Source organism: Oryx dammah, unplaced genomic scaffold, assembly GCF_014754425.2.
Source record: "Oryx dammah isolate SB20612 unplaced genomic scaffold, SCBI_Odam_1.1 HiC_scaffold_17, whole genome shotgun sequence".
Classification (NCBI taxonomy): Eukaryota; Metazoa; Chordata; class Mammalia; order Artiodactyla; family Bovidae; genus Oryx; species Oryx dammah.
Genome location: NW_024070201.1, coordinates 63,880,233 through 63,895,965, shown reverse-complemented (window position 1 = coordinate 63,895,965; position 15,733 = coordinate 63,880,233). Strand labels below are relative to the sequence as shown.

Here is a 15,733-nt window from a genome sequence, read left to right as displayed (position 1 = left end):
GTGTGTGTGTATACAGCTATATGGTTTTACATATATATAAACACACACACACACACAAAGAATTCTAACAGGTATATATACCACTGTCTCTTGAACGGTGCTGTGGGCTACCCTCTGTTGAAGTTGGGCTGAAGGTCCCTGTCTGGTTCAGAGTCAGCCCTCCACATACGGGTTTCTTCCATACCTGCTGTTCTGGGTTCTGTGTGCACAAATCAAATGAACTGCAGCTTGTGTAGAACTATAGTATTTACTACTGAAAAAAAAAAATCCTTAAATAAGTGGAACCTCGCAGTTCGAATCATGTTGTTCAGAGGTTAACTGTATATAGAATAATAGGACTATTCTATCTAAAAGGCTAAGCACCACAATATTAACCAGCTTTTTCACTGGTATGTTTCGAAGTTGACGGTATGCATCAGGCTGCATACTAAAAAAGCAGAACTGTGAACTACCAAATTAGATGTTCTGAGTGAGGCTCAAGAATCCTCAATTTTAGAAAAAAGTACTGAAAGCTTACAAACCACTGCAAGCAGCAGCAGATTGGCAGACTCTTTCCCCTTTTTCATTATAGTTGTCTGTACTTTCCATATTTTTATACGAAGAACATGTATTACTTTTATAACCAGTGGATGAGAAAAGGGGAAACTGTTTTGTTTTTATAAAGGCAGGGAGTTGGTGAAAGATGGCAAAGAGCCTGCTTCTCTTTTTTTCACTGCCTCAGTGTCTACATGTGATGAAAAGGGGTCACATTTGCTTCTGGGTCATTTCTATGCCTCAGAGCCTAGACTGGACCTGAGAAAGCACTGGTAAGTTTCCTAAAAGAAGGGTGAGAGGGAAAGAAGGTAAAAGAAGGGTGTGAGGGAAAAATAGTGAAGAGTCATATCACTAGACAGGCTATGTGTATAAATATCAACTCATCAATGGGTTCAACAATAGTATGGGGTATGTAACATGAGACAGAATGAATCTGAAGTTAAGCTACATTCCCAACACTTACTAGCAAGCTATTTAACACCTCTGAGTCTTAGATTGCATAGCCATAAAACAGGGCAAATAATAATATTTCTTTTCATATGGTTGTTTAATAGATAATGCATATCTATTACTACAGGGCTTCCTAGGTGGCTCAATGGTAAAGAAATCCACCTGCCAGTGCAGGAGACATGGGTTCAATTCCTGGGTCTGGAAGCTCTTCTGGAGAAGGGAATGGCAACCCAGACCAGTATTCTTGCCTGGAAAATCCCATGGTTGGGGAGCCCGGTAGGCTATAGTTCATGGGGTCACAAAGAGCTGGATGTGACTGAGCGTGCACAAGAAGAAGAAAATCTATTACCATGTGCCAGGCACCATGCTCATAGGGCTTGAGGATACAGAGATAAACACAATTCTTGTCTTCCAAGATTACTATTTACAACTTTTTTATTTAAAGTGAAGAACTAGGTCAATAATTCTAATAACCCTCCAACCAAAGAAACACTTTTGAATGAACCAATTTAATAACTGGGGCATCTTAATTATTTGCTTTAGATGGTTGATTAAATACTGCCTCAGTGAATACTCCTATCTTGTGGCAGGACAAGGACTGGCACAAGGCCTGGCTTGACCCAGCTGATAACAAGACACTAAGAATTCAAGTTCGGTTTGGCTTCTATCCATTACCATTTGTACATGCAAAACCTATCATTTTAACAATAGTCTGATTAGCACTGGAGTGAAGGTCTGGGCTATGTTCTATGTCAATGACATCAGCTATTAAAAAGTACCATAAAGTCCTCTTTCAATCATAAAATGCTCTGTAAATGCTAAATAAAAATAAAACAAGAAAACAATATTCAGTTCTATTTAATTTCATGTTACTAGACAATTCTTTGGTTTCACACTTCAGTAAGAATACCTTTAGAGATCAGAGAAAAAAGGAAAAGAACCTGATTGTATTCTAGACAGTCTTAGTATGATTAGACCCCATGTTTAATTCCACTCCATTAAGAGAGAACAATGTGAGCCACTTGGCTCAAGTTTAAGATGCTTTTTTGAGGATAACTTCTTAATAAATTAAATTCTAGATACATAAACATGGTTTAACCTTTTGTTTCAAGCACACCAGTTATAGGAAGCAGTCAATGGCGCCTCTTCTATGGAAAGAAAAGTAATCAATATATAATGGAGAAAATGGCTATCATTAACTGCATGATGAGAGGTTGGTTACACTGAGCTTAGCATGTTATACTTTTGACTCAGTGCTTTCTGGGAGACTGAGCAGAGGGAAGGAAAGGAAAGGAATCGATGTGTTTTTTAAGTTTCAGGTTTCCCCTGGGTAAACTATGAAAGATGATTGCATAGTCACTACAAAGGAAAGCTGTGAAGAACTCATGTGCTTTAAATTTCCTAAAAATCCAGCCTGGACATACACACACATACAAACCCCTAATTAACTACATCTTTATTTTCCCTAAAGTCTAGAATAAATGTAAGAAATCTAGAGACTAAAATCCTGCTTTTGCAACAGATGTTTCTGAAAAGTTTGGCTGCAAAAAAATGTTTGCAAACTGGATCATGTCAAACACATGAGAATTACTTGATAGACAACTTTCAATTAAACATAATAAAGATTGCTATTAAAAATAATTTCTTTCCACTGTACACAAGTTCTGGATCCCTGGAGGTCTGTCGCCTTTAAAACTAGGCTCACCCCAGCAACACGCAGACACACAACCTCATGTGGACCTGTGCCCTCTTTACCAACCATCACCGGTGCTCTTTCCCATGCTCAGGCTCAATCCTAGTAGCTGGGATTTGATATCTCTTGCTGTTCCTCTGGTCTTGGAACTCAGCCCACTCCTAGACCATGACGCTTTGATCATCCTTCCTCATTCCTGACCAGAACTCCTTTCCCTTTATTTGGCTTTGTTGCTTCCCTGTTGGACATAACTGTTTAAAGGAACTCTGTCCTCTCAGGGAGCCTGAGCTGATGACTCAGCTCACCTCCCTTCCCCTCTCTTACTCCTTTGCTGCCTCAGCTCAGTTTGTTTTCTAAGCCTAGACTTTTATGTATTTCGTTTTTTCCAAGGTTGAAATCATTTGGACTTATTTACAAGGGCTCTTCTGGCTATTTGCAGAAAAGAATGAAAAAAACCAAAACACAAGAGGGCAGGAAAATAAGGAAAGTCCAACACAGTTTCTAGTCCCCCCAAACTCACTGAATCAGAAACTCTGGGTTGGGTCCAGTATGCTATATTTTAATAAGTCCTCCAAGTGATTTTCATGCACACTAAAGTTTAAGAACCATTGATCTGAAGAAAAGAGGGTATCTGACGAATATTTTGGCAAAATGAGGCATCTCATTTAGAAGTGTATATTATTGACACTGAAGAATGTTTTAGACATTCTGTGTCTTAAGCCACAGCTATGGTATAATTTTTGTAAAATATCCTAGAAACGTTTATTTCCACATGAAAAAAGGTCTAGAAGGTTACATAGCAAAATGTTAACAGTGGTTAACTTGAGGGAAATTCCTTTTAATTTCTTTTATGAATATTTGTATTTTTAATCTATAAGCATATATTATTTTATAATTTTTTTTTAAAAAGGTTAATCTAGGCATCTTCCACTTCTCTCTGGCAAAACTGAGATGTAAAAATTAACTCAGTCCCCAGCAGACCTCAGTGTCTGGACTAATCAAATTTTGTGAGGCTTTAGGGAATTCCTGAGGAAGTGAGGCAGAGAGAGTGCTCAGTGCTCCATGACTTAATCAGTGCTTCTATGCAAAGCTGCCACACCCGGAAATGACAGGTCCCAAAGCCTGAGAGATGTTGCCCTTCTTAAATAGGGCAACGTAAGAAAGGGGTGGTAGGGTTCGGAGGGAAGACAGAACAGACTAAAAATGCACGGATTCTTTTGGAAGACACCGGTTTATTTCTGGGAAATTTTTCTTTGTTGCAGAAATTATGTATTTAAGTGCCCCATTTTTCATCCCCTCTTTGTGATCTGACAGTCATTCTGCAATGACCTCGGTCCTTCTTCGAGCTGGCTCCAGGTAAAAAATGGCCCACACATATGGTGGACGAGAAAGGGGCTTGACAATAAAACAGACTGGTGGGAAATCATCCAGGATGGGACAAAGAGAAGATGAAAGAAAGGTGCGTGTATATAAATAGCCTCAAGACCAAGCGAGGTCCTAACAACTATCCTTTAGCTTACGATGCATCGTGGGAAAATCCCGAGGCTTCCATGGGTTGCTGGCAGGGGACTGCTCAATCCTTTCAGCTCTGGCAAGTTTCCCACCAGATGCACTATATGCATCATAAAGGATCCCAAAGCACTTCACCTGTATTGTCATCAGGCACAGAAGCCACTCAGTGTAACCGGTACACATCCTCCTGCTCTTCACTGCCTATAAGCATGTGGGTATGGCAGAAAGAGGAAAACATTTGTTTCCTTCAGGATAGCTGTTGTCCCAGAAACCAGGGAAACTTGGTTAAAAAAAAAAAAAAAGGCTTTCTGCTATCTTTAATAATTAATTGGTTCACTTTCACTAAAGGAAAACTACTTTAATGTAAGTAGTTTTGAGGGGGTCTTTCTACTTTGAGCTACCAAAATTGACAAAAGTTACTCCTTTTTTTTTTTGTATTAAGATGCTCTGGAACCCTAAACACACCAGAAGGCAAGAGGTGTTACTGATGTCCCAAGAACTTTCAATGCTGTATAAAATGAAAATTATTTTGTAGACTGGTGACTGCAGCCACCTTTTGAAGAGCCTGTCATTGTCTGCGGCTCTGCCTCATAGAGTGTTTCACAATAGAAAATGGAAGCATAATGTGATTATATAGGAGAACAGAGATGAAACCCAGTGCTTAGAGCATAATAAAAACACAAACACTGGAATCAGATTTTGAATCTCAGCCCTAAATTACACTCTAGTTGGGGCTAATGGCCCTCTCTCTCTGAACCTCAGTGTTCTTATCAATAAAATGGGAATAAAAGCTAATGTACAAGGTTACTGCAATGATCACAAGTATGTAAGAGGAGAGGGAGAATGAAGTTAGTGCTTCATAGCACAGTTTCAGTTTGGGATGATGGATAAAGTTCTGGAGGTGGAGAGTAGTGATGCTGCATAACAAAATGAATGTACTTAACGTCATGGAACTGAACACGTTAAAATGGTAAGTTTCGTTTTGCATATTTTACCACAATTTTTTAAAAAGGTATGTAAAGATCCTAGCACAGTGCCTGGCTCTTAGTAGGTGCTCAGGAAATGCTAGTCTAATTCCTCTTATAAAATTTTTTAATTAAAAAAAATGACAATACAGAAAGTCAAATAAAATCATCTTCCTTTCTCTCTTACATTGTGAGAGGCTCTGACTCTCAGGCAAAGCCAACTGGCACCAGTACCGGGAGCGCCACAGCGAGCGTCTGTGCAGGAGAAGGGAGGCTGCATGAGTCATAATCCCTCAGGCATGTTCAGTTCCCCATCCACCCCCAAACCCTGGTATGGCAGCTCCCAGAACACCAATCCTAGAGCACCCCCAACATCTGGCAAAGAAAGCTGGGAAGCTTAAACCATTTCCCAGACCAGACTCCAGGTCATGAGGACAAAGGCATTCACTGTGGCAGCTGGTTCCTGTAAGTGGGAGAGTGACAAGACGCTAGTACTGAACACCAACTGCATAGGCCTGAGCTTATTCCAGTCCCCAGCATTAAGCTGATTGTATCTCTGATGCCTGTGGCTGGATTTAATGGACACAGGGACCAGTAGTCTCAAAGGCCCAGTAAAGGAAGATTAAAAATGCACTTGTCTGCAGTTCAGAGAAAACAATTAATGATTATGTGTTGTAAGTCATAAAATAGAGAAGGGGAAAAATAGATGACTTATCTCTAGGCACATTAGAACACTGCTTTTGATGGGCAGGCTTAATTAATCTTGATGCAATGTTCAGACAGACTGTTATTAACATCCCTCGAATTTAGCCCAAGGAGAATGAAATACTTGGGGTACCAATATCCAATTAAATCCAAAACAATACTTACTTTAGGGTCTGAGCTCTTGAACTTTAACCTTTCCACCAACTCTATCATAGCCGCCTTCAGTCCTCCTGAGTCTTTGCTCTAGAAGAAAGGAAAGTCAGCGGTCATCAGACAGCACTTTGTTACTCTCTAGAAACAAACAGTATTTCATGGGACAATGAAACAGAAGGCATTTTTTTTCCCTTCCTATCAGCAAGAAGACTAAACGACTAAGGAAAGCTGTGTTGCCCCTTTTCCTCTTCTCTATGGACAAAGGCGGTTGGGACATAAATTGCCCAGTGACCTGAGAGAATAATTGGAATGAAAATTAAACACAATTTGTATAGGGTGACTCACTGCTTCATCTCAGGGCTCAACTGTGCCATTATTCACGGAGGGCCAAAGCTTTGCAAGAGATTTCTATCCAAGATGTCTATTTTATGACTAAGTGATTTTGATTTTAAACTTCTACATCACAAATACAGATGTACGCAATACTAAATATTCTTACAAAAATAAAAACAAACCAAAAAAATGCCCCAAGATTTAACTGGAAATGGCATTTCAGGGTGCTGGTTGAACACAGGTTTTTGAGTCAGACATAAAACGTTCCAAATTCGGGGTCTACGTTAACTAGTTAACTAACCTCAGGCAGGTTACTGACTCTCAAAACCTCCTCCCTTTTCAACAAAATGAAGATTATAACAAGAGTTATTTTGAAGCTTAATTGAAATGGTGTTTGTAAAGGCATGAGCATAATATGTAGCACCAAGTGAGAGCTCAATAAATGCCCCCTATTATTATTGTTGTTGTTACTGCATTATAATGATTTAGCCTAGCACAGTCCAATAGAAATATAAGCCAAAAATGCAAGGCATGTATATAAGTTTTCAAGTAGTAAAAAAAAAACAACAAAAAACGGAAATTAATTTGAATACATTTTACTTAACTCAGTATACCCACAATATTATCACCACAACATGTGGTTTCAACATGAGGTAATTTTATACATTTTTCTTCATACCAGAGCCTTGGAATCTAGTGTATGTTTCGCACAGCCCAATTCAATTTGGACTCACCAAGTTTCAAGTACTCTAAAGCCACGTATAGCTAGTGATCGCTGCACTGGTTAGCACACACTGAAAGCGCAGACTAAAGCTACACTGCCTGGTTCAAGTCCCAAATCTACCACTGGATCTGCGTGACCTCAGGCAAATCATAGCCTCTCAGAGCCTCAACTGCTTTATCTCTAATATGAAGCTAATAATGGTACCCATTTCAGAGCGCTGTAGTAAGATAAAGCAAGCTCACATACATCAAGGTACTTGGAACAGGCCCTGGCATGTGGTAAAGACAATGGATGTATGAGACGTGTTTACTATTATTGTCTGTCTCCCTCACAATATTTAAAACTCCTTAAAGGTAATAACTCCGTCTTTTCTCTGTATCTGCATCCAGCATCAGGGCGTTTTAAAAAGTATGCTGAACAAATGAATGGATGAATGAATGAATATGCAATCTTAAGATACAAATGCCTTAATAATAATACATGTGTGTAGCACGAGATGAAAAGTCACATGAATTAGTCTGTTTTCTTATCTCAACTCCTCGGGGATAGGACAGGATCTTTACCCTCATTTCACCAGTGATGGAAAGGAGGTATGAGAAAATCAAGTCATTTTTATGGGCAAGGAACAATAAATAAGTGTAATATAATCAAACATGACAAATATCTGTTCTTCAAAATTGGCCTCAGACTCAGTGATATTCTCCCAATTTGGGAGGAAAATTCCAATTTCTCCAAAACAGGGCATACTTAGTAAGTCTCCATCATATAGATTAAAATAGACGAAAGCCTAAATCCTTTCCCCCCTCTCTACCCTCCATTCTCTCCCAAGTCTACAGTAAAAGTCTGATGTAACCTAAGATGGGTATCTTCTTTAGATGTGCTCTCCAGACGCAGCTGACATTCCCACCCGAACTGTGGTTCTAAGTTTTAGTTCATATTTTCAAGATGATGACATCACTTCCCAAATTTCATCACCAATTTAAATCTTTAATCTCTGGTCTCACAGCAGACAGGTGGGAAAAGGAATCTGGAGGTCACATACCAAGAAGTGCGTGAGACCCAAAGTACCTAAAGAAGGGTTAAATTGCCAGACACAATCCCGCTTTTATGAGATGATCAGACAATAACGCCTGTCTGGTGATATCATTCCCCTAACCTGCTTCTCATTGGCTGAACAAGCAGGTCACTTGTCCCTGGAAAGCTCTATTCCCCCACATCCCAGCTGCCAGCACCCATTTTAAGCTCTCAGCAAGAGCGCTGATATATTATGACTTCCTCACCGCCCTGCCTCCCCCCACAGCTTAGAGAACAGAAAGGAATGCACTAAGCTGTGTCTCAAAACACTCAGAAGAGAAGCAGGTTGACGATGGAATCCCTAAGAAGCAGACAGCCTGTTTGCCGGCAGTTGTGCCTTGTGAGGGGAGATAAGGGGACCCTTAGCCTTCTTTCATAAAAATCCAGTGGGTCAGCGGAATCCTTCTTCCTTTTCACAAAGCAATAGCAGCACTGCCTGCCAGGTGAGTGATAGAGGAGAGGCAGAGACCCTTCCTTCAGGAAATTCACCCAGACCACTCCCCACCCCGCTCTCTTTGAGAATATTCTCAAAGATAACTGGGGTCTATATGGAGCCAGCCTCTAAATGAGTGGTGGAAAAAAAAAAAAAAAAACCATCCCTAATGGCTTAAAAAAAAAAACTACCCTCCCTCCCAAATAAGCAGTTGGGAGACTCTCCTCTGACAGCTGCAGGGCTGAGGCAAGAGTTAAAATGGACTACCCTGGCCCCAAAGCCACTGCCTTTCTTTTTTCACACACCCCGGTCCCTTCCTGCACCTCAACAAGCCTTGTACACAGATGCTCTGGCTAGTACACCCAAGTTCTGGGAACATCTCTTTCAAACAGTCACCCTGGACCACACCTGGAATGTAAGAATGCACTTATCAGGGGTGGGGTCTATTGGTTTGATTCATCTTTTGGAGGATGGGCTCAGAAAAAGCCTCTGCAGGCCCTGAGAGCAGGATCAAGACATTTCATTAGGTAATTCTTGGATTCTGGATACTTAGGAGAGTGGTCTAGAAGGGCGGGAGGGCGGGGGGAGGGTGGTGGTGGTGGTGTAGTCGCTAAGTTGTGTCCGACTCTTGCAACCCCATGGACTGTGGTCCTCCGGGCTCCTCTGTCCATGAGATTCTCCAGGCAAGAATACTGGAGTGGGTTGCCATTTACTTCTCCACTAGAAGGGGGCAGCCATGGGCAAAGGAAGGGCCCTCTAAAGCACAGGGCAGGGGCACAGGTTGTCTATGCCTACGGTGGTATTTGAGTATGAGTGTCTCCAAAGCATCTTGTGGTATTGCATTTTAATAGTTTGCTGAGGGCACCCATCAGTCAAAAGATAACTGGAGTAGGTCATACTTACATACTTCCCTACTGTGGTGGAATGGAAGAGGTACCTCTGAAACTTGTGTTCTAACTGAGAAGTCAGAAGAATTCTAACTTTGGATACATGTGGATGCATAAATGGCCAGATTCTACTATGTCAGTCCTTGGGGCAAGCACTGTGAGTGGTGATGAAGTGTCTCCTGATGCTGCTCTTCCTCACCTCCTTCCCACATGTGAGCCTATCCTTGTTTATGAACCTCTTTCCTCCCCCAAGAAGAGTGTAGATTAAAATAAGACAAGTGCTCTGTTGTGACACCCACCCCTCAAATTTCAGAGCTGGTCAGCAGCAAAATCAGGATCAAAAAGATCCAAATGACAAAGCTTTGTAACATGTACAAGAGAAGAGGCTGGTATCAGGAACACATGGAAAAATACATAAGGGCTTCCTATAAATAAGAAAAAGCCAAATAAGCACAAAAGAAATCCCAACACAGGATATGAACGTAATAGAAATGTGAAATGGCTAATATACATATGAAAAGATGGTAAAAGATGCTCAAACTTACTTGTAATTATGATATCATTTCTTATCCATCATACTTATCCAAATCAAAAAAAAGTTTTGATTTGATAACACCAAGTGATGAGAGACTTTGGGGAGGTAGGGAATTTTCATATGTTGCTGATATAACAAAGCTACTTTGAAATCACATGCCAAGGAAGTTCATTTTTCACCTTCTTCCCTTGAGAAACACTAACATGTGTCAAGGAGGTATGCCCGAAAATAATTATTGCAGCACTGTTTTTAATAGTAAAAACCTGGAAATATCCGAAGCATCCATCAATTGTGGGTGGCTAAATAAACTATGGAATTACAAATGAGGTCTGATATGGCAAATAAAAAGAATGAATTAGACTGGTATGTACATGGCAATGCACAATGCTGAATTTTAAAAAACTTGCCAAACAAGGCATACTATACCATTTATTTAAAGAAATGTAAAACTATTCTATGGGTTACATATGTATGTAAAAGATTAGAAAAGCAATGACTTGGGGTGACTGGTAATGGGAATACTGGTAGGAAGAGTCTTAGACTTACTTAAATGTATTCCTATTGTCTAATTAGGATTCAATACACAAAAAGGAGTAGAGGGGAGGAAGGGAAGACCAACCCAGAGTTTCTGCTTCGAGTGTCTCTCTCCTTGAATTTGCCTACGTATAAATACCAGGGCACTGTTCCCTTTGCAGCAAACATGAACCAAAGGTATAAGAGGAGATTCTCCACCTAGGAGTCATAGATTGATTTCAGGGAGTTTGAAATCCCCAAACTATACACAAGATTTGGAAAGTACATGCACTATTCTATGAAAAGGGACTGGCGCATTCCTCAAAGTTCCCCCAAAGTTTAATTTTCCTAATGTATAGGGCACTGCATAAAGAGAAGGGAGAATCAGGCTTCATTCCTACTAACTGCTATGTGAGCTTGGAAAAGTCATTTTATATCTCAGAGTTTCTGTTTCTCAACTTGTAAATGAGGAAAAGGGGCCAAATCAGAACCTACAAATTCACAGGTCACAGCTGACGCAACTTTTGTTTTGTTTTTAGAGTGTTGTCCCACACTAGCATGCTAGGAATTTAAAATTAATCGCCAACACTTAAAAACCAGGAGATACGACATCATAAAGATTGCTAGCTTCTTCTGAAAATCTGAAAGGTCTGACTGTACTGGGTTCCCTTTCCACACAGCAGCAACTGGCGGAAGCTGAGTAGCAACTACCCACTTCAGGCGAGGCAAGCTCCCTTCAGTACGTCGCAGTTACCCTGGATGGCTTCTCATTAATATTACCTTGCTGTTCCCTGTAGACATCTGAAGTTGCCACCCTTAGCAGCAACTCAGAGTTTTTTACCTCTAAGGGTTTTTGTATTTGAACACCAAGAAAGGTGGCATGTCTTTCCTCAAAGGGATTCAGAATACCTCATAAATACATGTCCATCCAAAACACAGAAGTAATATAGTTCATTCTAATATAAACATTCTTTGAGAAATGGGCAAGAGGTAGAAAAAAGGTGGAATATGGCAGGTAAAGGCGGCATCAGAACAGGAAGAGTTTCTTGACAACCAGTCTCTATACTTTCAGAGGAGTCAGTCTAGTCTAAAGCCTATTACCACCTGGGGACCAAAAGAAAAGTTGTGTGTCACTAGAAATGTAAAAATCACTTAGTATCTTAAACTGGCTCCTAAATACTAAATTCTGTATTACAAAGAATCAGAAGATGCTGGGTTGCAAAAGAATATTGGCTGCCTGTTTGCTGTTGTTGTTGTTGTTGTTGTTTTTCTATCCCAGTGGCCTTGCATTGGTACCATGCTTTCAAAAAGAAAAAGAAAAAAAAATCAATCCAACTTTCTATCATTTTTACAAAAAGGTTTTTGGGGAGAAACAATGGAAAAGGTTTGGGAGATAGACTGTATAAGAAGTCCTCCTAAGGAATCCAACCGTAAAGCAAAGTCCTGACAAAATTAAATTAAACCGAATTTAGTATCACCACACCATGTCCAAAATTTCTCTTCCAAATTCTTCACATGACTTGATTTTCCAACTCCAAATCCACTCCTATGTTAGGTAACCACCTTTACACAGTTGCTCAGACCTAAAATCATTTTTTGGGTCTGAGAAAACCTATCACCAAGTCTTTTCAGACCTAACTCTAAAACCTAGGCCAAGTCCAATTACTCTTTTAGTCTTCCCTGGTGGCTCAGGCAGTAAAGCGGCTGTCTACAATGCGGGAGACCCGGGTTCAATCCCTGGGTCAGGAAGATCCTCTGGAGAAGGAAATGGCAATCCACTCCAGTACTATTGCCTGGAAAATCCCATGGACAGAGGAGCTTGGTAGGCTACAGTCCATGGGGTCGCAAAGAGTCGGACACGACTGAGCGACTTCACTTTACCGTCTCTACTACTCCCTGCTTGTTTGAGGTCCAAGAAGCAAGTAGGTGAGGTCCCCTCACCTACCCTACAGTCCCTTCTCCACACAGGCAACAGAGTGAAATTTAAAGGTTAAAATATAAAAGGATATATACGACTTCAATTCCTCACACACATGAAATCAGAGTCTATCATTCACCACAAGTTATACCCCACCAGGGTTCACACAGACCCAACGGATGGAGGGGAGGACAATGGAGGTGCCTATAATGGCTTTCCCCGACTTGTCCCCATTTCCTACTAGAAAGAAAACGGAGGCTATTTTCTAAGCAGAAAGAAAACGGTGTATTGCCCCTGCCTCCTCTCTGCTTCTATAAAAATTTCCCACAGTTCAGAATGTAAAACAGAATTTAAAGAGGACAACCAGCAAGACTTGTGAACCTAAAATTAGACATACCAGCTGTGTTTTGGTTAGCTAGTGCATAAGGCCCCAGCAGGACACTGAAATATACAGGAGGCTCTTCTCTGAAGACAGGTTTTTCACCAGCCTTTCTACCCACCAGAATAGAGCAGGCAGAAGGAGCAGAAGGAGAGGGGGCTGACCAGTTTCCACCCAAAGAAACTTGGTGTCCGAACTTCTACTTCTGTCAGACTCACTGGTCTGGAATTGAGCTCAGAATAGTGGCTCCGTAGGTGTAGGAAGAGTCACTAATGGCTGAGGGATTATAATATTCCAGGCACTGTGCTAAGATCTTTCCCTGTATTATTTGGTTTTCACTACAGCCCTAAACGGAGAAGTAATTAGTATGGCCATGTTATAAATGATGAAACCAAGATTGAGAGAGAAAGGATGAATTCTCCAGCATGACACAGGTAACAAGTAGCTGAGCCAGGATTCAAACCCATGGAGGGTAATGCTAATTAAGGCCAAGACAGCTTGGTCCTTCATATTCATTCTCCCATTTCTCCTTAGTAAGACACTCCAGTTTTAGCTGGACACACCATGGCCTGAAAAAAAAAAGACTGTTTCCTAGCACCCTCTCTTGCAACTAGATAATGCCATGGGGCTGAACTCTGACCACTGAAATATAAACAGCAATGTGTACAACTTCTGGAAGGTTCTCTTAAAATAAAGGGTTCTCTTCCCTTCTTCATGTTCCTGTGCCTGCCATCCTGGAATTCAGATGTATTGGCTGGACCTCCAGTAGTCATCTTGGTGCATGACAAGGACTAAACCCTAGGGATGCCGTAACAGAGGTAGAAACAGCCTAGATTCCTAGTAACTTCATGATTCCTCCATACCAGCTTTAGACAGCCTACTTCCTTATATACAAGACAGAAAACATCCGTCTTGTTTGAGCTGCCATTATTTTGGAGTTTTCCACATTACTTCACTATTTTACATGCAGTTGAACTTAATGTAAACATTGATGTGGTAAATCCCTATGCAATAGTCTCTTTCTTTGATGCCGTGTGATTATTAGAGATTATACTTCATATCATACATTTACAGAACATATCATGTACATCTACTCTTCAGCAGGCACTGTGCTAGGTGGAGGGACAGAAAATGACATACAGTCCTAACCCTAGAAGAATTCATAACAAACACAGGACACAGGCATGTTGGGAAGAAACAATAGTGATATAATATACTGTGCACAGGCTGTTGCTATGGGAACACAGAGGCCAACTGCCCAGCACTTGAGTGGTATCTACCCAGTAAAAGTGCACCCATCAAATACCCACCTCAAATATCGCTTCCTCTAAGAAAGCGTTGCTGATTACATGTCTGCAGCTGAAATTAACTTCTCTTTCCTCTGAGCCCCCATGCGTGCATGCTAAGTTGTTTCAGTTGTGTCCGACTTTTGCGACATGGACTGTGGTCTGTCAGGCTCCTCTGCCTGTGACATATAATTTGTACCTCTTTTCTAATATTTACACACAAATAGGCATGTGAAAGAGAGTATGAGCTTTCCGATGTCAGGAACCTTTCTTTTTTCTCAGTATCTGTCACATGGCTCACCCTAAGTGCTCCAAAACTCACACAAATAAAATCAGCTTAAAAACATCAGGTTTTGACAATAAAGCTAACTATATGCTATAGTCTGGATATATTTTTTCTCATATTATATTGAAGTTAAAAGCAGATTACTCTATCTGATCAAAAACTAGCTAAATACATCTGAACTGAGTTTAATTTATAAATACATGTTCAACAGGGACAATTTAGCATAATACAACGCACACCAGTCACTGCCCATATGGTTATTTGCCATAAATTATGGACTTAACACAGTGTATTTGGAAGCTGTTGCTTGCTCGGTTTTATTTTTTTCATTCTTGATTAATTTCTGACATCTGTAAAGGGCATCAATATTGATTTTTTTATCCTGATATCATGTTGGCTTGATCCCTAGCACAGTCACACACACACACACATTGGCTTGATCCCTAGCATAGTCACAGACACACACACATCAAGATTCTCATCTCTACCCCACATATCTGGACTACAGTATTTGTTTCACCCCTTCTTTGTGCTGCCTCCTCTTCCGAGAGGTCATGAGCATCTGTGCTCCTTCCTGCCACATGACAACATTTAGCCTCTGGCTCTGGATATTAAAACACACAACAGAAACAAGAGCGTGAAGCTGAGCCAGTTATCCCAGACTGAACTGTAACTTCAAGCAGAAGACACACTGACACCAACAGATCTCTAGCTTCTCAATTGTGGGTGAGATGCATGGGAAGAGAAAAGGGGAATGTTATCAGTGGACAGACAGGGCAACGTCCGTTTGTGGGCTGTGTCAAGAAAAGGTGATACCACAAGCACATAGTCCTTTACCCCCAGAGAGGCTTAAGAATTACATACCTACTACATCAGCAAACTTACCCTGAAAAGTAACCATCTGATAGCACAGTAAGTCTATTAATCCATTCTATTCTGATTGAAAGGTTGGGGCAGAGTAAAAGAGGGCACTTCCTGGGAGAGAATGCAAGGAAAGTCTGGACCTTTTCTCACAAGAGTCCCCTTGACAGTATGTACCCTTAATTCCATGGTCTTCCTTCTACAAACCAGTAACTCCAGTCTAACCATGAGATGAGAGGTGACAAATCTCAAGAGAAAGACATTCTACAAAATACCTGATCATTCCCAAAGATTTTGATTTTAGGCTGGGGTGAGGCCAGTCATAGGTATTTTCTAAAGAATCCCAATCCACAGGTGATTCCAAAATGTGGCAACAAAGTGAGAAACACACTGTCTTGTTAATCTATTTGCTACTCCTCTTTCATTCCATAATGGCCTTTTTGCTGTCCTTCCAATACCCCAAGGTCACCTCTACCTTTTTATTAGATTGTG

The 15,733-nt window shown here is 40.8% G+C and overlaps 1 protein-coding gene across 1 annotated transcript in view; it reads right to left on the bottom strand.

The window, feature by feature from the left end:
* TRIM44 (tripartite motif containing 44) overlaps window positions 1-15,733 on the bottom strand; it is a 110,993-nt gene that overhangs the window by 88,073 nt on the left and 7,187 nt on the right. The window contains exon 2 of the mRNA XM_040259026.1: window positions 6,025-6,102. Within this exon, the coding sequence (XP_040114960.1) occupies window positions 6,025-6,102 (78 nt within the window). The remainder of the gene's footprint in view (window positions 1-6,024; window positions 6,103-15,733) is intronic.